At 54.8% G+C, this 23,558-nt stretch overlaps 1 protein-coding gene across 1 annotated transcript in view; it reads left to right on the top strand.

Annotated features, from left to right (window-relative positions):
* The window catches only part of MEGF6 (multiple EGF like domains 6), a 96,637-nt gene that overhangs the window by 67,868 nt on the left and 5,211 nt on the right, over positions 1-23,558 (top strand). The window contains exons 7-30 of the mRNA XM_086476042.1: positions 154-279; positions 1,149-1,271; positions 1,666-1,788; positions 3,837-3,974; positions 5,811-5,933; positions 6,738-6,860; positions 8,043-8,210; positions 8,485-8,616; positions 8,714-8,842; positions 10,586-10,714; positions 10,873-11,007; positions 11,334-11,468; positions 13,972-14,097; positions 15,043-15,174; positions 15,584-15,712; positions 16,134-16,265; positions 16,666-16,794; positions 17,376-17,504; positions 18,007-18,135; positions 18,904-19,032; positions 19,152-19,280; positions 21,266-21,394; positions 21,718-21,846; positions 22,479-22,610. Coding sequence (XP_086332168.1) covers positions 154-279; positions 1,149-1,271; positions 1,666-1,788; positions 3,837-3,974; positions 5,811-5,933; positions 6,738-6,860; positions 8,043-8,210; positions 8,485-8,616; positions 8,714-8,842; positions 10,586-10,714; positions 10,873-11,007; positions 11,334-11,468; positions 13,972-14,097; positions 15,043-15,174; positions 15,584-15,712; positions 16,134-16,265; positions 16,666-16,794; positions 17,376-17,504; positions 18,007-18,135; positions 18,904-19,032; positions 19,152-19,280; positions 21,266-21,394; positions 21,718-21,846; positions 22,479-22,610 — 3,138 coding nt within the window. The remainder of the gene's footprint in view (positions 1-153; positions 280-1,148; positions 1,272-1,665; positions 1,789-3,836; positions 3,975-5,810; positions 5,934-6,737; positions 6,861-8,042; positions 8,211-8,484; positions 8,617-8,713; positions 8,843-10,585; positions 10,715-10,872; positions 11,008-11,333; positions 11,469-13,971; positions 14,098-15,042; positions 15,175-15,583; positions 15,713-16,133; positions 16,266-16,665; positions 16,795-17,375; positions 17,505-18,006; positions 18,136-18,903; positions 19,033-19,151; positions 19,281-21,265; positions 21,395-21,717; positions 21,847-22,478; positions 22,611-23,558) is intronic.

Here is a 23,558-nt window from a genome sequence, read left to right as displayed (position 1 = left end):
ACAAACATCTCGCTTCAGCACAGGCCGAGTATGCCCCAATTTTAAATTCTCGTTAGCAGCGCTGGGTGTGTGCCATTTGCCCTGGCCCTGTGCAAGAGACTCGTCCAGGCGCCGTTATTTTTGCGATGAACTTTCTGTCCCTTTGCCTCGTAGCTGTGAACACGTGTGCCCTGAACAACGGCGGCTGCGAACACGACTGCGTGCAGGTGACGCTGGCGCAGCACCGGTGCCAGTGCCGGCACAACTACCAGCTGCGGGAAGACGGCAAACGCTGCGTCTGTGAGTCCCCTCGCGCGCGCCTGGGCAGCCGAGCTTTGCTTTGGCCTTTTTTTACCGTGGGAGCTGGGGGCAATAGGGAACGTGCACTTGCACGCTCAGATGTCAAATAGATCAGACTGGGGTGTTTCTCTCCAGTAAAAACTCTGCATGTTTTGTCGTGGGCATATTCTGCAGCTTATTCTGAAAGGCTAGGAAGAGCTGAAGGAGCGTAGCCCACAAAAACAAAATTGTATGAAGGCACGCACTTCGAGAAAGTGGAGGAACAGCCGCGTGTCGCAGCGGGACGGGATCTTCTCCCTCTGCTTGCAGACAGCTTTCTGGCTGACCTGCTCCCGGCTGCAGGAGGGAGAGAAGCTGAAGGGGATGTAGAGTAAAAGTTTAATCTCCTCATTCATAGCAGTTGGCATTCAAGAAGGAGGAGGAGGGAAGTGAAGTTGCTAAGGGAAAAGGAACAACTGGAGTATTAAAAAGTGCAGCAGTCGGTAGGGTTTTGTAGCATCCGTCCAGGTCATGGAGCAGGTGAGAGATTGGCAACCCTCTCGACAGGAGCACTTGAAGCAAATTTGCTCAGCACTTGCTCTGTCGTCTCTGTAGAGGGACATGCCTGGGCCAAGCTTCAGCTGGAAAGGTTTTACTCGGATTAGTGCCTGCCTTTTGCAGGATCTCACACCGTGTGAATCCTCCTGCCTGGATGGAGCAGTAAAGAGAGCACTGGCAGAGATTTTCTGTCTGGTGGAGGATGGTCATTCCCGGATTGCAGACTGTTTTGCCAGGTGTAACTGCTTGATGCTCTGTTCTGCCAGAGGCATAATGCCAGTCAGAGCCAGGATTAGTCTGAAATCACCCTGCCCTTCTGCTTTGGCCCGCAGTGAGGAACCCCTGCGCCGACAGGAACGGGGGCTGCATGCACCGGTGCCACAACCACCGCGGCACAGCCCGCTGCGAGTGCCACCCTGGCTACCGGCTGGCGCCTGACAGCAAGGCCTGCGAAGGTGAGCCGCCTGCGACAGCGCTTTCGCGGGGAGAGACAACTGTGTCCCACGGGGTGGGGTAGCGCTCAGTCGTGGTAACTGTCAGCATCTGTGAAGGTAACAGGGTGATGCACAAGCCTTCCAGGGGGTGGCATGAAAGCACTCGGTTGCCATCTGTCCGAGAGCCCTGCTCAGCTTGGCTGGAGCAACACTCGAGTTCCATGTGATCCAGTTTCCTAGGAAGCTTTACAGTAATCCTGAACTCTTAACTCCATCTCTTTGTTGGCCTGGACCCCAGTGAAGAATTCAGGGTGCAAGAAACCAGTGGAAAAACGTGCAGATAGTAACGGTCGTCCCTTTGAAAGAACATTGACAGCTCAGCCCGCTTTGCTTATTGATGGCTCGTCTCTTGCAGACGTGAACGAGTGTCTGACTGGCCCAGCCGCGTGTGCGCACCAGTGTCTCAACACTCGCGGCTCCTTTCGGTGCACCTGTAACCCGGGCTACGAGCTGGGGGCGGACGGCAGGCGATGCTACCGTGAGTACTGCGCGCAGACCCCCACCTCGGGCGGGGACGGGGGGTGGCTCTGCTGCTGCAGGCACGTGTCTGTGCACCAGCTGCTGTGAACTGGCGGGGCCAAGCTGTAGCAATCTTCGTTGAAGAATTTCACAAGCAGGTTTGGGGCTGTTTACTCTCCCACTAAGATTAAAAAAAAAAAAATAAAATTGTCTGATCTTTAAATGTACCACAAAGCCGCTTTTGCTGGTTTAGGTAATTTATTTGGAGCCGTTTGGCTCCAAATAGGCCAAGTTCTGCTCTTGGGGACTTCATTGGATGAGTTCAGTCAGCTGCAGATGTGTAACTGAAGAAGGAATTGCGCTAATGAAGTGATTGCATCTGCTCCCATCAAGAAATAAACACTACTATGCCAGAATGGACCAGATTGTCCGTACGTCTCCGTTCAGCTAACGCACATCAGCAGGAATAGTCCAAAGTGGAGCCACCAGCATTTAGCACTAGCAGCCCCCTTACAAATGACAGCCAGTGCCAGCAGCTGGTGTTACTGGGAGCCTGCCAAGGCTATGAGGGTAAGGCTTCACAGACCATAAATGGGTCTTGAAAGGCATCAAACAGAGCTCCATGAAGAACCAGACTGGTGACACGCTATTTAAGAGCCTAAGCATGTACACACCTTTCTTCCTAGGAACAGGGTTTATCTCTCACTGCGTATTCTGTAAAAAAAAAAATATCCTGCAGCTCAGTTTCATGTGCAGCTGCACATTTACCTTCGGCTGTTGGGGTGAAGACACCCAAGGCTTACAGAGGACTGGATTAGGAAGCCAGGTCTATGCCTAATAAGTCTTGGCTACCTCCTCATCTAGCACTGTGACTATGCAGCAGGGAAGATTACCCTTTATGGCTCCAGCTAGCTGGCCCATGGGTCACAAAAGAATTAGTTTTGTTGCTGCTCAAGTCTTGGTTTTCCAGGTAAGCCCCTGGTAAGAGATGCCAGCCCTGAAAGGTCACTTTTGACAGCAGGGACAGTGGAAGCACAAGCCCACTCATGTTCTGACATGGCTCCTCTAGTCATTGTGACACATTGCCATAACCCTTGACAATACCTCTACTTTGGTGCCAACTCTAGAACTAAGGTGCCAGCTATAGAACTAAGTAGCCTTCTTGTATGAACAAGGTTTTCCCCTGCCCCTTTTAGCAAGTTTTATTAATGCAAGAACAATCAAGGTTTTGCATTAAGAAGAAAAGCAAAAGTAGAGGGACTATATTCACGTTGTGAAATCGGGAAGATAGTCATCCACCATGGCACAGCTTTTATTTGTGACATGCACAGATCCGTTGGGAAGCATCGAGCTCCCCTTCTTTCGTCCTCCTTGGGTCTGAACACACTAAAAAAAACTCAAAAATGTTCTTGTAGGCAGAAATTGTCGTGAGTCAAAGCTGCATGGTGCAAGTTCCTTTTAGTTTCAGAAAGCTCAATTAACTAGACTGAAGTTTACGTAAACTTTGCCAAGCTAAGAAGATATATGGCTGCTAGTGATGTTTGCGCCTACCATTTTTGACATGTCAGTAACGAACATTTCTAGCTGTAGGCATCTGGATGTTTCCATAGTTAGCTGTATCGAGCTGCTCCCATTTCTAGCTGGCATGAGAACAGCTCTGTGCTTGGGAAGACTGAGCCAACTTTTGGTTGGCAGCACATACTGCAGCTTGTCAGGCATGGGAGCAGTTTTGTCTGCAGTCTGGTTCGTCTCAGAGATTGTCCAGAGCCTGCTCCGCGAGCCTGTCCCTAAGAGGCTACGTGGGGCGTTGCCTGGGATCCATCGGCTTATTGTTATGCATCACTTCCCAGCCCAGCAGCGGCCTCTGTGCAGAGCTGTTTTCATCCTTTCCCCGCTGCAGATCGCGCTTCTCCTCAGCAGGGCCGCGCACGCAGCAGCGCACGTGCAAGGGGCTCAGCTGGGAGCTGCTGTGCGGGCGCCCGCTCGCGCGCAGCGCCCAGGGAAGGCAGCGGCCAGCCGGCGGGTGGGGCGCGCGCCGCGGGATCCTGACCAGTGTGCCTTTTCCAGGGATAGAAATGGAGATCGTGAACAGCTGCGAAGCCAACAACGGTGGCTGTTCCCATACGTGCCACCACACCAGCTCTGGCCCCATCTGTGCCTGTAACTTTGGCTATCGGCTTCAAGAGGACCAGAAGACGTGCACTGGTAAGGCAAGGGAAAAGGCCCAAATCTTGTTTTCACAAGCACATCTCAAGTAGCAATGAGGATCTCACCTACGCTGTGCGTGCATGCACTGCAAACAGGTTAACAAGGCTATAGACAGGTGCCAAGTAAGAGGAGATGGGAGATGCTGCTCTGCTTGAAGACATCCTCAGACCTCCACTCAGGAGCTACTTGGACAGCAAAGGTTAACTTCAGAACTAGTTAGTTTTTCCCTGCTGAAGCTGGTCTAAGGCAGCATTGGCAGATACAGGCTCATATCTCAGATATTTATAAGCCTACGTCTCAAAGGCACGGTGCTCGAAATGTACCGTCTTGCCTGTTATCTCGAAGGAAGCAGCAGTGTAATTTGAGTAACTGAGTGATGTGGAGGAGTCAGTAGCTGCAAGCCAAGGGTAGTTCAGCCCCATCTGGTTCTATAAAGTATGGGTTAATGCAGAGGTAAGGGCGAGATGCTCTGTAAATGCTCTCAAGTCAAGGCATGCACTTTATATTGCATTACCAAACCCCTTGCAGCAAATGACCTAGTCAGAAAGCCACTGTAGTGCTCAGTAGCCAGACATTTACTGCACCAGGGTGTGGGGCTGTGCTTTACTCCTCTGCTCACAATGGGGCCGTGCACAGCAAGGCTGGGTGGGTGCTTCCATCCTTCAGGCAGCCCAAAGCTGCAAGAAATCCCGGCGCCCTCCCTGCAGGTTAGTTGGAGGGTTTGTGCCTCAGACAGAGCAGTGAGGCACTTACACCTAAAGTCTTCTCTTTCTAGGAAACCAGCAGATAGGAGATTGCTAGCAAAGAGCAACGGCGTTTAGTGATGCAAACCAGTACCTACATATATCCATGCAGCGTAGAGTTGCAGTTCCCGTTACTCAGGAAATAATTCTTGAATTTGTGTCGTCTTTGTTCTGTACCACCTTCTTCCTGCAATCTCCAAGGCACATGTCTGTCCAGGACATCTGTCAGGAACAGATACACTCCTTAGCAGGCTGCCACGGGCACCCACAGCTGCTTGAGCAGAGGGGGGCAGTTCCTCTGCCAGAGGAGAGGAACCCAAAATCCCCAGGACATTTGCTTTGCTTCCCCTGTGGCTCCGAGGAAGCAGTAGGAGATGTCTCCATAGGACATCACAAAAAAGCCAGGACCTGAACTGAAGTCTGCTCTGAAAGAGCGTTATTCCTACACTTTGTGTAGCCCAGCAGGGCTATTTGTTTTCCTACCAGGTGCCTCCTTGGTCCAGTCTCCTCTGATGGTAGGGGGATGCTTCACAAACCCCTCTACTGCATAAGCACCGTGGTAATTCCACTCCATAGTGGACAAATGGAGTCCCACGAATACAAGGGAATTGTATTGGAAATGGAAAGCCACAGGAGCTCTGCTTTCTCAGGGTTATCTAGGTCCGTCCTTCAGAGACATCACTCAGATAGTTTGAAGGAACCATGCAGTCCTCAACCATCTGGGAACTTGACCTCGGTGTTTGTAACAGGGTAAATCAGAAAGCAAGAGTCCGTGTTACAGGTGGAATCACCCCCTATTTTAAGCACACAAAACCTTTAACAACCACCTCAAACTGAAAATCACAGTTGGCTTCCCCCAGGCCTCTGGGATTCAGGATTCCTCCCTTGGCTGGGGAGCACATTGCAGAGGGCGATCTGTTAACATAAAGCTCACTCATTTCAAGAGGGAAGCAAGAATACTAGCTCAGCACTTGGCAGACAGATCAGTAACAGCTTACCAGAACTAGTTGCAGAGCACTTTTAACAAGTACTGTCACCACTGCAAAGCTAGACGTGTATTAACATCCAGTGCCCTTTGTTTTTGGTTTAGATATCAATGAATGTGACAACGGTTCTCACTGTTGTCAGCAAGACTGTTACAATTATCCTGGAGGCTACGAGTGCGCCTGCTATGCTGGATACAGGCTCAGCAGAGATGGCTGCGGGTGCGATGGTAAGCGCAAACAGCTCGCTGGACTCCTGCACGGGAACCAGCAGTGCTGCCGTCCTCAGCCTTGCGGCACAGCAAGGGACACACAGACCACGCTCCTCTAATTCTGCTTCTCTGTGTTTTGTCAGCCTCCTCAGTTTGCTTACTGTTAAGGCAGCTCAGCTATTCTAAGCCATACACTGGTTCAACACAGCTGAAGAGGAGTAGCAATGGGGTTTTTGAACACGCTGAATTCAAGTCAGGACAACGCAAAGGGAGTTGGTCCAGGTCTGACCCCATTAATTCAGAGATCATTTTGTGTTCAACCCCAGGGGCCAACATCACCCATTGTTTTCACCCAAGAGATACAGGCCAATAAAAGCATCTGTGTAAAATACAGCCAAGACAGTGGCTTTTAGTAAAGAGAACAAGAAATTGTCCTACCTGGTTGCAAACAGACAACTGCTCATAGCAGTTCTCCTGTCAGCTCTCTGATGGGTCACCTTCTTAGCAAAATGGATTTGGGGTGGTTGTTGTTTCTCCTAATGAGCTGTTCTCACTACCAAAGCTCTCCCATAAGGTTTCACAGGTGAAGAACCAATTCCTGCCCACCTATTCCTACACAATTAGTGACAGATGGGAGCTGAAACCCAGCACATGGTGTTTTGGAACCCAGGCTCCCTGGGTCACTTGCGTAGCCTCACTCCACGTTGGGAGTCAGGTGGCTTCACATAGCAGAGAGGGTGCCATCAGCCTGTTGCTGATCTGTGCCCAGACGTGTATCCCAGCCCCTGCGCCCGTCACACCGGGGTATCCCGTGTTTTTCAGATGTGGATGAGTGCTCTTCGAATAATGGTGGATGTGAGCACGCCTGCCAGAACCAGCTAGGGTCTTTCCAGTGTGGCTGTGAGATTGGATACAAACTGGACGAAGACCGAAGGAGCTGCATCTGTAAGTGCAACTTGAGCGGCAGGCTGCCTGCCCCTCGCCCTGCTCCCCCCGGCATAGCCCCCCCAACCCAGCCGAGCCAGGGCCAGCCCAGGCAGGAGCTCTTTAGCCCTGCACGCCACCTTTTCCAGCTGTTTCACAGCACTTGCTGCCACCACTAGCAGGGGAAGTGACTCCCTCCACCAGTGGAAAGCTTTCCCCTGACAGGACCAGTCCTATTTCAGCCGCGTTACACAGCACTTTCCAAAGAAGCACCGGGGATTTTGGCACAGCTACACTCGCTATAGTCTGCGGTGATGACTCCACGTTAACCAAAGAACCAGAGCCCTATCCACAGTCACCAGCCTCTACAGTTTTTCCTTACAAGAAATAACGGATTTGTCTTTTCCAAGTGGTAGTGTCTTTATCCCACCACCAAACACACTATTACCCAACTTACTTGCTTAGTAGGGCAGCCAACACCCCGCTCGCTTCATCTAGTGACCCCCAGCAGCATCACCCAGGTCCCTGGAAAGGCGTTCCGAGGTCTGGACCCAGAAGAGCAGCACTTGGTGCCTCCCCACTCTGCCAAAACACCCGAGCCTCCTCTGGCCGTGGCTTTTACAGGCTCTGCAGCCCCTGCCCTGGCTCCCAAGTGTGTCTGGGCTTAGCCTGATTGCCTGGCTTTTAACCCTTGCCTGCCCTGCAGGGGAAGCTGTACCTGACAGATGCTCTTCCCAAAAGCAGAGCCAAGCTGAAACGCATTGCTTAATTTTGTTAGATGGGCAGTCTTGATTAATTTTCCAGAAAAGAATTATCTTACCTGAAAACTCAAAAAGCTGAGTGGCTCTGGTCAGAAAAACAGCAGGGCAAAGGTGATGGGGTGAGCATGAGCTCGGTTAACCTGAGAAGCCAGGGCTGTGTGTCAAGGCTAAGATCAAAGCTTCTCCCATGAATTTGGAAGTCACTTAGCTGGCTGGTGCCCATTCAAGCCAAAATGAACAGGCAAACAACTTGCAAAAATTGTAGAAGTGTCAATACAGAGATCGATCAGTGGTGCAAACCACACAACCCAGATCCACCAGCCCTGTACTGGTATTTCTGGTTTCCCTTTCTTGGTGCAGAGGTTCTGTCCTACTACTCACCTCTTAGGGGTCTCTTCTCTTTTCCGCACTGACATTGTCATGTCCATGACTCCTTCCCTAGCTCTAGAGGACACTGTGGAAGCTCTGGATGGTCAGCGCCCCATTATCCGCCCAATCCCTCACGTTGCAATCCTGCGAGATGAATTTACCCAGCTCTTTAATGATGACTATGAAGAAGAGGAGGAAGAGATGGAAGCAAGAGGAGAGCACACGCTTTCAGAAAAATTTGGTGGGCACTTTGCAGCACTGGTAAATGGCATGCTTTGCTTGGAAGTCTTCAGAATCAATCACACAGAATTAAATATGCTGGGGGTTTTTGTGTTAGGCACGCGTGCCCACGAGACTGGTTGCGTCCCTTTTCTGCGCCCACAGAACTGGCGTTGCGACGCAGATGCATTTGGCTTTGCCGCAGCCTGCGCAGGGCGGGTTTCCCTGCCCACACTCCCCGAGATGCTGAGGCAGCCTTGGGGAAGGCTTTTCACCCCCAGCGCCTCTCGTTGCAGTCTGCCTGGAGCACACGTTCGGCCCCGACTGCAGCCTGACCTGCGAGGACTGCCAAAACGGAGCCGCATGCAACGCGGAGGAGACCGGCTGCGACTGTCCGGCGGGCTGGACCGGGCTCCTCTGCAACCAGAGTGAGTGAGGCTGTGGGGCAGCGGGCGGGAGGGCTCCGGCGTGCCCGTGCGTGGGGCTGCGGCAGCCGGTGAGCCTCGCCTCTCTCTCCCACCCCAGCCTGCCCGGCCGGCACCTTCGGGAGGAACTGCAGCCTGGCCTGCCGCTGCCAGAACGGAGGCACCTGCGACCCCGCCACGGGCGCCTGCCGCTGCCCGCCCGGCGTGGCCGGCGAGCTCTGCCAGGACGGTAAGCCCGCGGCTCTCCGTCGCCCGCTCCGCGCGGGCGATCCCCGTCCTCCTCGCCGCAGCCCTCGGCGAGGCGCGGGGACCCGGCGGGGTGTCCGCGAAAAGGCAGGGCGGCACCTCTGCGGGGCCCTGACGTCAAGCGCAGAACGTGGGGCCTCCCTTGCAGCTTTCTTCTCTCCCGAAAACAGGTTCTGTGAGGAAGTAGCTCTATTCCCGAGCTGTAGGTGTTGCTCCCCAGCCTGCCGAGGCAGCTCCTTTCTGTTTCTCCCAACGTACTAGTGGAGCGTTTGCCGTAATTGGATAAAAGGCTGTTGCAGCCAACTCTGGTGCCACTCTTTGACGTTCCAGCTGTGCTTCTCTGAAGCTTTGAAATGTTTTCCACAGAACACCTTACACTGGTCCCTTTGTAGCTGGTCACTGAAAAGCATCTTTCAACTCTTTTGTTGATCCATCCCTGTGTGAGTGGCTCTGACACATCCCTGCTCCATCTGACTGGGTGGGTCACCTAGTCTTGCGTGGAAAAATGTCCTTTTAATAAGGAAAAGATGGTAAAGGGGATCGTTCACCCACAAAACAGTGCTGCAGGTGGTATGCCTTGTCTTTGCACTGGAAGACCTTGGCAGTCTCTGTCCGCTACTCAGCAGTGACCGTGGGCAGCCGTCTGCGTTTCACAGGGTGTTCAGCGGACACAGAAAAGAATGTCAAAAATGGATGTTCAGTGATAAATTTACAGAACCGTGGAGGTATTTTCCACTGAAGGAAAACCAAAGCATTGAAAAGTTGTGACAACAGTAGTTACCCAAAGTACTGCAAAAGGAGTTGTCGCTGTCGGTAGGTATTTGTTCTCCCAAAGAGTTAAAATCTGGGGGACATAATCTAAAAATGCAGAAAGACTGAGACAATAAGAGATTCAGACAAAATGACTTCAGACAAACAGTTAGGAGCATATGGGAGCTATTACTGAAGGAGGAGACCAAAGCAGAATGTAAATGAATGCAAGAGATACCCCGACCTTGTCTTTCTTTAGGAAGGAGGTGATTGAGGGGTACAGAGGAAAAACCAGGAAGGTAAGATCAGAGTAAACAATGAAGAACTGAGCTGTTGTCCCAGGGTGGCATTTCCTCTGCTTAAACTGTCTGCTCTTGTCATACGGGAGAAGGCTTGTGCTGCCTGGACAGATGCTGGCCAGAGCTTTCTGCTGACACAGTCTGTCTGCCATGTGCTTCTAATATTAAGATCTTTAGCATAACAGAGAAAGAACAATAATTTTATTTCCTTAATAGTGCAAATATCACTGTTATTTATCAGTAGGAATGGCCTCGTGGATTACTTTCTCACGTATGAAAAGCGTTGACTTCTCCGAGCCCTGCGGGGTAGATTTCTGGCAGGACCAGCGTTACCATTCCAAGCGGGGGCAGAGCTGATGGGTGCCCTCGAGGCACCTTGTGGGGCTGGGGAGTGGCAGGAGGCGAAAGGCACCGGACACCGTGCAAGGACAGGAGTGCCGGCTGCGGAAGCAGTCTGGTTTGGAGCTGCTCGCTCTTATCGTTACCTGATTGCGCAGAGACCCAAGCACATTCCTGGTCAGAAAACAAGCCAGGCGCCTTTGCAGCCCCGGCTGCATCCTTCGCCTAGGTTCATTCTGATGCTTTGGGTTTGGTACGTTTTTCCTGTGGTCTGCGGGAAATAAAATGACGGGCTGAAATTGGCTCATCTTCCCAGAAAAATCTCTCTCTGTTACTAGGGTGCCCTAAAGGATTTTATGGGAAACAATGCAGGAAAAAGTGCAACTGTGCCAACCGGGGTCGTTGCCATCGGATTTACGGAGCCTGTCTGTGCGATCCTGGCTTATACGGACGGTACTGCCATTTAGGTACGCTTGTCCTCATCTCTTTTTGTGAGAAATGCGTTATTCTCCAATTACAGCCTTTCTCGATGTCATCCCTGGGAAGGGCCAGCGCTGGGTGGCCAAGCGTCTGCCCCCCGCCTTGGGTCGCGGGTCACTGACCAGCTCTTCCCCTCTGCATCCAGTTTGCCCGAAGTGGGCGTTTGGCCCCGGGTGCTCGGAAGAGTGCCGCTGTGTGCAGCAGAACGCGCAGGACTGCGACAGGAGGGACGGCTCCTGCCGGTGCAAACCCGGCTACCGCGGCAAGCGCTGTGAGACGAGTGAGTTGCGAAGAAGTATTCGCGGGGCTTCTCCCTCTTCTCCTCTTTTCCCCTAGCTAATTTTTTTTTGGGGGGGGGGTAAAACCTCAGCTCACTTTCCACCCTCCTAAGGCTCTCTCGCCTCTTGTTGTTTAGATTAGGAGCAAAATGTGCTGTCCCGCTCGGTCCCGTTACGTTCGCCGGCAGAACCCGCACGGCCGGGCGGGAGTGCCCGCGGACGTGGAGCTGGTCCAGCCGCCCGCGCCCCGCTGTCGGCTCTGCCGGCTCCCCCAGGGCCAATGGAGTAATGCCAGATGTTCTTTCTTTTTCATGACGGTCGTTAACAGAGTGTGACCCTGGCTACTACGGGGATGGCTGCAAGAAGAAATGTAGCTGCTCTCCAGAGGCGTCTTGTGACCCTGTCACCGGAGAGTGCTGGAAGGAGTGTCCCCAGGGCTACCACGGGCAGAACTGCGACCAAGGTAAGGCAGGGGCCCTGCGAGGCAGCTCCAAGCCTGCTCTAAACTCTTGATTCCTCGCACATACAAACTTTTTCTTCACAAAACGACATGAAAGGGCTTCCAGAATTCCTCCTGTGCTCTCCCAGACCCGCTAGCCCGCTGCGGTTGGTCTGATGAGTGAAAAGCTGAAACGGCTTTAGAGGGCACAAGAGCTGCCGTTCGCATGGCTTTGTGAAATGCTGCAATCCCTTTAAAGCAGGGAAACGGGAATTCTCGTGCATAATGAGTCTAATTCAGAAAAGGAGAACAAGGTCTCACTTTATCCCGCCGCTTGGGCATCTTTGCCTTTGTAGATGAAGGTGACAGATATCTAGTTATCTTCCCCCCCCGCCTCTGATGTCTTTTTACTTCCAGGCAATCAGTGCCCTGCAGAACGGTATCATATTTTCCTCTCTGTTCTCTACTCCACATTGAAACTCTATTTCATCTTCACATGGAAAAGAGAATTTTGTATTTCATTTAAATCAGGGTTTAAAATTCTGCCTCTGTAAGAACCTCCTAGAGCAGTTTTCTGCTCTTCACGTAAAGGACCAGTTGACAGTATAGTAACTGAACTGCATAGCTCTGAGGGCGCAGCTTTTTGAGATCCTGGGAGATAGTTGGGGTGTCAGAGAGTTTGACTTCCTTTGAACAAAGGTGTTTTGAGTGAACTTAAAGGCAGTGAGTCATTGGCACGAGGTGGTGATTACAAAACATGAACACAGTTCTTGGAAAATAGTACCTTCTGCCAGCCTCAGAGCTGATCAACGACTGAGAAGCCAACCTCCTCCTCTGGTGAGGTTGTCTCCTTCCAAATCACACTTCAACTGGCTGGATCCAAGAGAAAACCGAAAAAGTTGAAGTCCACGCTTAGAAGACAGACTGCATTAAGAGAAAACACTGCGTTAAGAGGCTTGTGGTGGTCAGCACCTGAGTTTAGATTCGAGCATCCTGGGAGTTTCTGCACTAACTTATGTTTAACCAAGCACTCCATCCACACCCAACCCAGAATTAAAGCTATTAACCTAATTAAGCTGCTCGCACATGAGTGTCTTGCACAGCACCACGACGGGCAGAACGTAGCTGGTCTGTTGGTCAGGACAAAAGCTGCAATGGTCACAGAAAGTCCCAATGGCAGCAAGTGCTCACAGAGCTCACTAGCGTTAGGAGGAGCGATGCAAGCGGCTTTTGCAGGGCTTGTGCCCCCTCGCAGGGGTCCCGGCAGCCCCAGACCCCCCCATGCAGCAGGAGGCTGCTGCCCCCAGAGCCACGCGGCGCCTCGGTGGGCTGGGTGCTCTCGGTCGGGATATTTTTAAAAAGAATAAGAAAGGAGCTTAAGCCTGTAGGGGGGAGTCACAGGAAATAACACAAATATTTGTATAGAAATAGTAGGCTCTTGGCTGTTGTTGGGATCTGGAAATTATTAAAGGGTGAAGACAAACATCTGCCATCAATTAGCAAAGGGGAGGAATAACAAAACCTCCACTGTGTCACTTGACATCTACGCACTGGTGTGCTTTCCCTCCGTGATTTGTGAACGCTGGTGTGTCTGCATCTGCCGAAGCCTTACGGAACGTTGGCTTCCGTGAACAAAAGGGTCTGCGAGCGCGGAGCTTTTTTTGGGAGACTCAAATAGGATTCGAGGATCTTTGGGTCCGGGGCCCTCGGTCTGCACGTAATTAGCTATTGCTAAGTTGCGTCACGGGGTGCAAAGAGCAAACCGCGCTTTCTGGTGTCAGCAGTAGCACCCTGGCAGAGGGCAGGACAAGCCTTACTCCTCCTGCGGATGAGGATGCTCCTTCTCTATTGCTTTACATCAGCGTACCTGCCGCAAAGCTTGCTGCTGGGGAAGCCTGGCTTCCAGATGCCGGAGGCTCTCAGCCAGGGCGGTAAAAAGCCCTCGCAGCATCTTATAAAAGCCAAGGGATGGCAGGGGTTTGGGGGCCGTGAGCCCGGTGTGCTGCACCCCAGCACAGAGCGAGCAGGGTGGCTCGGGTCACCGCCCCGGCGGGGGGAGAGGAGCACCTCTGGCTCGGCGGCAGGGCGACAGCGCACCTTTCCTGAGCCGGTGCTGCAGTAGGGGCGGCTGCAGCTGCTGCCCGGGGCAGGGCGCTGCAGGGGTGCAGCCGCGAGGGAGCGGGCTGCTCTGCAGAATCGCCTGCAGAGGCTGGAGATCGGTTTGGGCGCAGCTGTTGGGCTCCTGTATGGGGAGATACTCGCTGGAAGGACAAGCAGCAACAGGGAAGGTCCTCACACGGACAACCAAGGCAGCGGTGTGCCGTGCTGGGGGCTGCGGGTGGCCGGCGTGGGTAACTGGAGCGGTCGTGTCCAGTCCCACCGGCGTGGTCTGCCTCTGCAGCGAGGGAACCCTTCGCAGCGGGGCTTTTCTTCGGTCTCCTCGGGTGTGCGGGGTCCCATCGGTGATGCGCTCTGGGGAAAGGCACCCGGGGAGGGGGCGGTTTTCTCACTGCTGTTTTCGGCGCAGAGTGCCCGGCGGGGACGTTCGGGGCCGGCTGCCGGCGGTCCTGCTCCTGCCAGGGAGCGCCCTGCGACCGGAGCACGGGGCAGTGCCTCTGCCTGCCCGGCTGGACGGGACACGACTGCGGCCAAGGTGAGGAGGCAACAGCAGCCAATGCGCCGAGGTAGGGATTTAGGCGTATAGCTGTTGGTTTTCTTTGGCTAAAATTAGTTTTAAAAGCAGCTAGTGCAATTAGAATCATCTTTGTGGAAAATGAGAAAAAATGCGGCTTTGGATGGTAAGTCTTAAACTGTAGCCTCGGCTAGCTTAGCTCTGCTGTGGAAGCTGAAGTAAGCAACATACACAATAAAAAAGATGAAGATGTTTTAGGTTGTTGCAGTCCTTAACACAGGAAAGGAGTCTTTCTTTACTGATGTGTATTTTTAATTGCCTTCACCATATTACTCTTTAGCTGCTGGAAAAGTAAAGAATCCTAAATTAAAAGCTTTTACATGATTATATGGTGTTACGGCAGCTGGAAGGTATTAGTCGTATATGGATGTCCTGCTCCTAACAGTTTGAGTGAGCAGTAAAACCGCACATGCACAGTGCTCACCGTACATTTTGAACTGACTATTTTCCCAGGCCTTGGCGCAGCTTAGGAGCACTTAAACAAGGATTCCTGCCCCGCTTTTATCACTTCTTGCTTGCAACTCGCAGCAGAGCTGGGAACGCTGACTAATGTGCTGTCCAGCGGTGTGACAGCAGCTGCAAAGACCCTTTGCCAGCAACACCATTTCCTAGCACGGAGCCCCTGTAGCTCCCCACAAGTAGATGTGAATCCAAAATTGACATGAAAGTACTGGAGTGGGATCAGGATAGCACTTACCCAGGGCTCACGCGCTATTTATGAAACAAAAAAAGCAGCGTTGTCCTTGCTGGTAGCCACGCATTGCCACGCAAAAGTCCATGCTGTGCGTGAAACATGGACATGAACAAGGGGACCCGTTGCCGTGCACCAGAAAACAGCCATTTCCCTCTTACGCCGCGGCTGCGGTCCCGATGCCTGTGTGTGTTCTCTCTCTGCCCACGCCCCAGCTTGCCCTGAGGGTCGCTGGGGACTGGGCTGCCAGGAGATCTGTCCCGAGTGTGCCAACAACGCCAGCTGCGACCCCGCCACGGGAGCCTGCCTCTGCCCGCCCGGCTACACCGGCCGCCGCTGCCAGGACGGTGAGTGCCATCTGCCGCCGGGTCCCTCACGCCCGAACGGCTGCCTGCAGCTGGAATGAGGGGTGTTTCGGTGGACCTGGAGCAGAGCATCCAGCTGTCGGCCAGGCACCGCCGCACTCATCAGAGCAGGGCTTGGCACCGTGCATGCCTCCGCTGCCTCGCGCTTCGGGGCACGGGCTGGGTTCTTCCCTTGGGGTCCCTCTGGTCCTGCCTTCACGGTGGTGACTTTTGCGTCAGCAGAAAGGGAGGTAAATCCCTGAGCCCCTCGGCCCGTTCAGCCCAGAGCTGAGCACCCACGTCGGTGCTGGTGGCGGAGCACGCTGCGGCACCCGTCGGGGCTCTCGGGAGGGAAACCCTCGCTGCGGTGTTCCAGCAGCCGTTGGCAGTTGGTCCGTGTCTACCTTGGCAGTGTGTCCGCCTGGCTGGTTTGGCCCGGACTGCCAGCTGAGCTGCAGCTGTGGGAACGAGGGACATTGCCATCCTGTGACGGGGACGTGCAGCTGCGCACCTGGCTGGACGGGGTACAACTGTCAGAGAGGTATCGTGCCCGCTGCTCGTTGTCCGTCGCTCCTAGGAGACACTGACCTGTGCGGAGCTGCGCTGTGGTTTGCTTCATTGTCGTCCTCGTGCTGTGCCTCTGCCAGAAAAATCTCTGAAATCCTTTAGTTCTCTCCGCTCTGTCCTGCCAGTGCTGCCAGGTGCCGCTTGCCTTTCCGTAGAGGCCTTGCTTGCTTGCAGAAGGGATTCCCATCCAATACGTCCTGCACCCGCTTTCACTGTCCTGCTGGGTTTTCTGCAAACCTGCAGCCGTGCTTGTCCTTCTGCCCACGTGAGCGGTGGTAATCGATGGACGTAGCAGCCCGAGGAGAAGGCGGCGCTGGTCCCACGCCTGTGCTCACCGGAGAAGCTGAGCAAGTGGAGCCCCCGGCACTAAGGGTCCGTTCCCTCCTGTGTTTCAGCCTGCGATGCGGGTCGCTGGGGCCCCGACTGTGCTCACGCCTGCAACTGCAGCAACAGCGATGGGAGCTGCAGCGCGGAGACAGGGCAGTGCCTCTGCGAAGCCGGCTACACGGGCGGCCGCTGCGAGAAGAGTGAGTGCTGCGGGGGCTGCCCTGCTCGCCTTCGAGCTGAGCCAGGGGATACAGACCCGTGTGCCAGGGGGAGGGCAGCGGACGGGCAGGGCAGGAGACTTCTGCCCTCTCCCTGTGGAGGGAGAGGGGGAAGCAGCGGTGCGGATTCCTCCAGCAAGTGCTTCTTGGTTCAGGCACAGGAGTTCAGTCCCCGTGCCCTGACTGTGACATTGCCGGTCCTGTCCTGGGTGACGTGGGTACCCGTCTGCAAGGGGCAGGGTAGAGCCCGCTGGTCGTTATAAGAAAGCAGCTGCCAGATACTGTTCTTTCCATTCAGAGCCCGAGCTCCTGCCTTAGCGTATCTTCCTGGGGACGCCAGGACAGGACAGGCTCCTCAGTCTCGTTTGCTTCTGCTTGCCAGAGTGCCCGGAAGGATGGTTTGGGCTGAGCTGTCGGCACCAATGTCAGTGTGACAACGGGGCTGCCTGTGACCACGTCAGCGGGGCCTGTACTTGCAGCCCGGGCTGGCGAGGAACCTTCTGTGAGCACCGTAAGTACCTGTGCCTGGGGACCCAGCGCTGCCAGCAGCTCCCACGGACCACAGTCTCCTTGCCGGTGGGGTCAGCCCTCCTTGTCTGGCTTTGCTGTTCTGTTACGGCAAAGAGAATCCCTCGGGATGGCGATGGGGGAAACCGCATGTCTGGAAGCTGCTGAGCCTCTGGTTTTAATTCTGAAAGGAAAAGGTCTAGGAAAAAAAAAAAAACAACTAACAAAATGTAAGCAAGGAGTAAATGCACAGCTGCCTCGGTCACCCGTGTGTGCACACACGTTGCACCCACCGTCTTGGAGCAGCCTCTCCAAGGGGTCCCTTGGGTGCAGGGTGCTGGCTCCCCCGCCAGCCTGCTCGGTCCCTTGGTGGTCAGAAACCTGATGCTATCGCTCTTCTGATGCACCGCAGCTTTGTCCTGTACCTTGGACGTCCGTAATGGACAGGCATCCAAAATTCTGCTGTCACACTGGTGCAGCGTTATATCGATATAAAAAGCCACCAAGAGGCACCTCTGCTCTGCTGGGAGATTTCCAGCTCTTTGTACAGGCATTTTGTGGGGATTTCTCCTTTGTTTTCCACAGCCTGTCCCGATGGATTTTATGGGCTAGAGTGCCAGCAAGCCTGTGACTGCCTGAACGGCGCCCGCTGTGACCATGCAACGGGCCAGTGCCGCTGCTCCCCCGGCTGGGACGGCCCCCGCTGCGACCAGGGTGGGTGTCACTGGCTGGGCTGGGCTGGGCTGGGCTGGGACCAGGCAGGAGCAGCCCTCTGAGGCACTCCGGAGCCCTTGCTGTCTCTTGTGCTGCTGGGCTGCAGAGCCCAGAGGTTTGGGTGTCTGTCCCCTACGCGTGATTTTTCTCTGCATGGACGTTAATTCTGTGTGGTATTTGGTTTTGGAGAGGGGCTGGAGGGCTCAGGCTGAGCACACTGTTGTTGAATGCAGTGAGGGCTTGGGTGTCTGGAAAAACAGTTTCCTAATAGATAAAATTGAAGATAACAGCACTGACCGTGTTTGGATGTCAGCCACCTGCAGAATACGGCTGTTATTTCCCCATAGCACTTAAAAACCAACTCCCACAGCCGTCCAAAGCAGCCACGCACCAGTGTGGGTTCCTCTCCTGAACAAGTGCATTTGGGACGGTTGGTAGGGGTCTGGCTGGTGTAATACATACCTGCTACCTAACAGTTACACCTGCTTCTGCTCCCACAAAGTGTGCCAGGAGAACAGGTACGGCGAGAACTGCAGCCAGACGTGCGACTGCTTCAATAACGCTACCTGCAACCACGTCAGTGGGCAATGTCTCTGTGCAGCCGGGTGGACAGGACCCACGTGCCAGCAAGGTAACACACCTCACGGCCGCTTCCTAACCCAGACTGTCTGCTTCCTCTGCCAGAATGCGTTAGAAATGCCATTTCTCAGGGTGGGTCGGAGTTTTCAGTGGAGCAGCAGCTACAAAAGGCTGAGACAGTACAGTAGCAAGGTCGTAGTTAGCTGTGCAGCGCTTCCTGATTCACCCACAAAGAGAGAAGGCAAGAGTTCACCTTCTCCAAGAGCACCAGAAGTTGCACTGCCTTGCAGTTCCGTAGGAGCTCATAGAGCAGCAACTTGACCGTCCGCTGCGCTGAGCATTCAGGCACCAAGTCGGCGGTGCCTTTAGGCACAGCTCAGTGAAACTGCGCAGGAGAACAATGATTCACGTGGTTAAATGGCTTTTTTTCTCTGCCAAGCGCTGGCACTGTCTGGGTCTGGGAGAGGAGGGCGGTCTGCAGCTCAGGACCAAAGGCGCTGGCTACCTACGAGCATCTCTCCTGGCTCCTGAACCTACCCAGCCTTTTTCCTTTTGTGCGTTTGCCGCCACCAGAGCTACGAAGGCTCTAAAGAGGTCAGGCACCCAGTGCCCTGCGTCGTCACTGCCTCTTACCTGAGCAGGTTAAAATACCAAATGTCTTCGTGTGGGCAGATAAGCAGCCTCAGGGTGTCGCTGGCTCCTCTCCCTCCCTCTCATTGCAAGCGATAATGGCTTCGGTTTGTATCAGGCCATCGCTCTGGCCGGGGTTTGCCTTCGGAGCTGTGTTCTGACGGGGATGTTTGCCTTGGTTTTCCCGCAGCGTGCCCGGTGGGTTTCTACGGGAGGAGCTGCCACCAGCGCTGCCTCTGCCAGAACGGTGGCACGTGTGACCCTGCCACGGGGCTCTGTGCTTGCCCCGAGGGCTGGACGGGGCTGGCCTGCGAGCTGGGTGAGTAACGCTGCGCCGCGCCGGCAGCGCTGAAGAACGGGCTCCAGCACAAACGCGTCCCGTTTCGGACCCGTTTTCCCCCAAAGGCTGGGGGTGACGCGTGCGGTGCCTCCTCCCAGAGTGCGCGCAGGGACGGCACGGGGCCGGCTGCCGGCAGCGCTGCGAGTGCCGTCACGGGGGGCTCTGCGACCGCCAGACGGGCCACTGCCTCTGCCAGCCGGGGTGGACGGGCCACAAGTGCGAGAGCCGTAAGTGGGGCACGGGGGTCCTGACCGTGGGTACCGCCTGCTGCGTCGGTGCCCGGGAGCTGCACAAGGGCGTTCCGCGGGGCGGGGGGGGCAGGGGATTTTTAAGCGAAGGTGTAAAATCTGGATTTCAGCACTGCTTGTGGGCGCCGTGGTTCTGGCTTCTGGGTTTGCCCACCGCTGTGCTTTCTGCTTTCCCTAAGGCGACGGGGTGTACAGGGGCCGCAGCAGCCTGCGGTGGTGGCGGTGGGCAAGGGCTGGGGTCCCCGAAGGCACAGGCTCCCGGGCATCAGTGCAAAGCTGCAGGCTCCAAGCAGGGGTGCTCTGGGCAGGGCAGCAGTTCCCCCCCTGATGCCCCACTACCTGCACAGTGAAAGCAAAATGCCAAGTGGAGATCTTCTCCCGTTCCATTTGTTTTAAGAGTAACACAAGATCATCTTTCCCTTCTTTCTCCTACTCTCCCCTGAATCTGGCCTGATTTTACTGACCCTAAGTGTCTGGCTTCAGTCCTAAGCCCCAGCAAAGAATCCCGTCTGTCATTCAGCAGCCTCTTGCGTTCACCTTATCGGTAAATGTAACACACACCCTGGCGATCCCTTTGCTATGAGGAAGTGTTGAAAAGGCCATTGGCCTTCCTAAGAGCAGCAACAGGGACTGCATCAAGTACCAGCACGCCAAGACGAGATCCACAAGCTTTTTCCCTTTCAGGGGTCATGACTCCTCAGCCTGGCCTGTTCCTTACGTTACGGTGCAAAAGGCACATCTTAGGCCAACGCCGGTACTTGTCAGCTGAGGTCTGGCATAAGGGAGCTGCCCACTGCAGCTATTTCTGCCAACAGCCACATCAAAGTGCTCCCAGGTTTCCTGCCCGGGAATGTCTCCATTTACATGTGTCAACAGCTCGGCCAGCAGCTGAGACTGGGCCGCAGAGTCCAACCTGCAGCTCGCCTCGCCGGCCGAGGGTGAGCAGCCGGATTCTGCCGCATCCTTAAGCACGTCCTCCCCCTCACACGCTTCCAAAACCCTACACCTGGAACCCCCAGCAGCGAGGTCCCTTGTCACGAGGCAGTGTCAAGCTGCCAGGGTGGAGGTCACAAAGGACGAGCGTTCGGAGGGTTTGGCTTCCCGGCGCCTCCATGGTGCTGGCCATCATGCCCCGGGGACTTCCCTGCCTCACCCTTGCCTGCACTGAGCTCACCTGCAGATTCCTTTTATAATTTCTTTTAATATAAATTAGTTTTAAAAACCCACCCACAAACGCACAAATTATATGATTTTTTTTAAAAAAAAAAAGCTGGAATTGTCTCCTCAGCTTCCCCCAGAGCTGTATTGCAAACTGCATGTGCAAATACCTGCCCAGCTGTGTGCACGGTGCAGCCGCACCCTCACCACAGCTGCATGTACGAACTTGGCCCTTGTGTGGACAGGCAACCTCTTTGGACCGTTGTACAGGGACTTGCGGACTTTTTTGCATTCATTCGTGAGGCAGGAGTGAAAATTCTGTTCATAGATTTTTGGCCTGCAGTGCTGACTTCAGCATCATTGGGGTACTGCACACATCCTGGTTTGCAGCTGCTTTAGAAACCCGGTGACAACAGAAGAAGCAGCAGAACTACCCGATGGCTGCCGTGATTCAAACATACCGTGCTGGCACCCAGCTCTCATTGAACAGCGCCAGGAATAACACGTCCAAAACCACGTGGTGCAGTGAGAGAGAGACGTTCACACTGAGTTAGGTGACTGCCAGCGGTGCACTGCACACTGTGCACCCTGTGCGGGTTTGACCGGTGATGGCAGAGGCCACTGGTCGCGTCACAGCACTGCTGTGGCTTGGCAGGCGTGAAAGGGACATAAATAAAGTGTGCGTGTGTGTGTGTGTGTGTGTGTGTGTGTGTGTGTGTGTGCACCCACCAAAACCGCAATGACAAAAGGCACACGTCACCTTTTTTGTGTAACTTGTCGTGTCTCCCCCGTTCGCGCCGCTGAAGCTTGTCCGGAGGGGCTGTTCGGGGCGCGCTGCGAAGAGCACTGCGACTGCGGGGACAACGTGTCGTGCCACCACGTCACTGGCGCTTGCGACTGCCCCCGTGGCTGGAGGGGCCGGCGCTGCGAGAAAGGTGAGCCAGCAGCATCCCTTCGGCGGCGCAGCGTCCCGCCGGCACATCCCTGGCTCGGGGGAAACCGAGGCTCCTTCCAAAGTCTGGGAAGGAGAGGACCTTGGGTGTTAACAGGAGTCACAAGGTGTGGCAAAGCGTTTCGGGGAGCCGACAGCCTGCCCTGAAAGAGGCTGCGGGGTGGCTGCAAAAGCAGAGCCCTGGCTCAGCACCGCACGCTGCGCCGGGGGCGGGAGCTGGCCCTTAGGCTCTGGTGCCTTCCAGGCATGAACGATCCCTTGGAAGCCAGCCGGGAGACTCACATCTCCTTGCTTGGTTTCCCACAGCCTGCCTGCCGGGTTCATTCGGGAAGGACTGTGCCAGCCGCTGCGCCTGTCCCCTGGGAGAGCCGTGCGATCACGTCACCGGCCGGTGCGGCTGCCCGCCGGGCTTTACAGGCTCGGGCTGTGAAAAACGTACGAAGAAGGGAGCGATCCTCTTCCCGTTCTGCTGACAGGCTTGGGAACGTGACGGGTCAAGCAATTGCTACATAAAATAGAGGGGGGAAAAAAACAACCAAGAAAATCCCCAAGTGCCAAGGAGCCACTCACATGTTGGCAGCTGGGTGGATGCCCGCAGAATGTTAGCAATGCCCAGGGAGCCAAGTGGGAAATCAGAGCTATGTATTTATCCAGAGGATTAGCAATAAATCAGTATTAAAATGAGCTCCTGTGGGTATGAGCAAGTCTGGAAGAGACAGAGGCGTGTGAGCACATTCCTCACCCAGAGGACAGGGGTGTGTTTGCCATATCTGCGTGTGGGGATGGAAGCGTGCAGGAATATGAGGGCAGGTAGGGCTAGGACTGAAAAGGCATCTAGTGCCTTTAAGTACTCAGTTTTCTTTTCAATTCAAGTCTTTCCTGGAGACAAGGAACGATTTGCCTGTGGCTCCCTTTGCTTTTTGGGTGGCAGAAAACCTTCACTGTCATAAAAGGCTTCCTAAATCCTGGCTTAAAATAAAAAGGGAAAAAAAAGTCTTGCACAGGGCGGTGGGATAGCTCCCACTAAGCGAAGCTGAATCACCTTGGTGCCCTCTCTCTCCTGACAGCCTGCCTGCCAGGGACCTTCGGCGAGGGCTGCGGTCAGATCTGCCAGTGTGCCGGAGCCACCCAGGAGTGCCACCCGGTCACCGGCGCGTGCATCTGCGCCCCCGGCTTCCACGGTCCCGCCTGCCAGCTGGGTGAGTCCACGCTCGGTTCCTCGGCTGCTTCACGGACCTCTGCAGGTTGCTGCCCCAGGCTGCCATGAAAGCACGGCGCCTGTGCCGGGAGCGCCAGCGGTGGTGGTGCCGAGCCGTCGCCCCCCCGGCACAGGGGATGGTGCTGGGGTGACCCCCCGGAGAAGCCTGAGCTCGGGGAGCAGCCAGCTTGCTGGAGGGGCTTCAAAGCACAGGTTCTGACAGGTTGTCTCTCCCGGTTTCTGGCTGTGGTTGCCTTTATCCTCGTCAGCGTGGCTGAGGTCTTTCCTCATTCCGCTCTTAACCATTGCCCAGCTCTTACAGCTCAGCAGCTGGGTCTGCCCAGGCAAGTGTTTTCTTGCTCCCTCGCCCTGCACACAAACCCGAGGCTCTGACCTCTGCGGTGTCTCTCGCTGACTGATTTGCAAGTAGAAGTTCGTGTAAACAAAACATCATCCTCATCTGCGCGCAGGACGGGGGTTTTTTGGCATTTCCCTTTGGAATTGCGGGGTATTTACCAGCTAGATCTTCAGCAGCGAGGTTCTGGACAGTCCAGAGCTGCTTGGTGTTGTTGCTTGTTTGCCATGAGGTGACTTAGAAGCGCTTTCTGGGGTTGTCCTCGGCTCCTGCTGAACAGCCGCTGCATCAGAGCAGCCGTCACGCTCCTGCACTTTAGCATGTGTGGTCTGCACTGAGCTCATGGTGTCTCTGATGTTTGGGCCACAACCAGCTCATGGAAGGGATGCATGGCACGCGTGTGAGTTGCACGCCCTTCGCGCATTGCCGTAGCTGGTTGACCCGTAAATGCTTCGGATCAGCTCTGTGCTACAAACCAGAGCAGAACCCCATCGGCTGTGCCCGCTTCCAGCAGAGCTGTTGCCTTCCTCTCCAATGAAGTGGCTGTATGAATCCACGTGGTGGGTTTTTCCAGGGTTTTTGCACCTTGTTCTC

This window comes from Leptosomus discolor, chromosome 20 (genome assembly GCF_034619465.1).
Source record: "Leptosomus discolor isolate bLepDis1 chromosome 20, bLepDis1.hap2, whole genome shotgun sequence".
NCBI lineage: Eukaryota > Metazoa > Chordata > Aves > Leptosomiformes > Leptosomidae > Leptosomus > Leptosomus discolor.
This window is presented reverse-complemented; position numbering and strand designations above follow the sequence as displayed.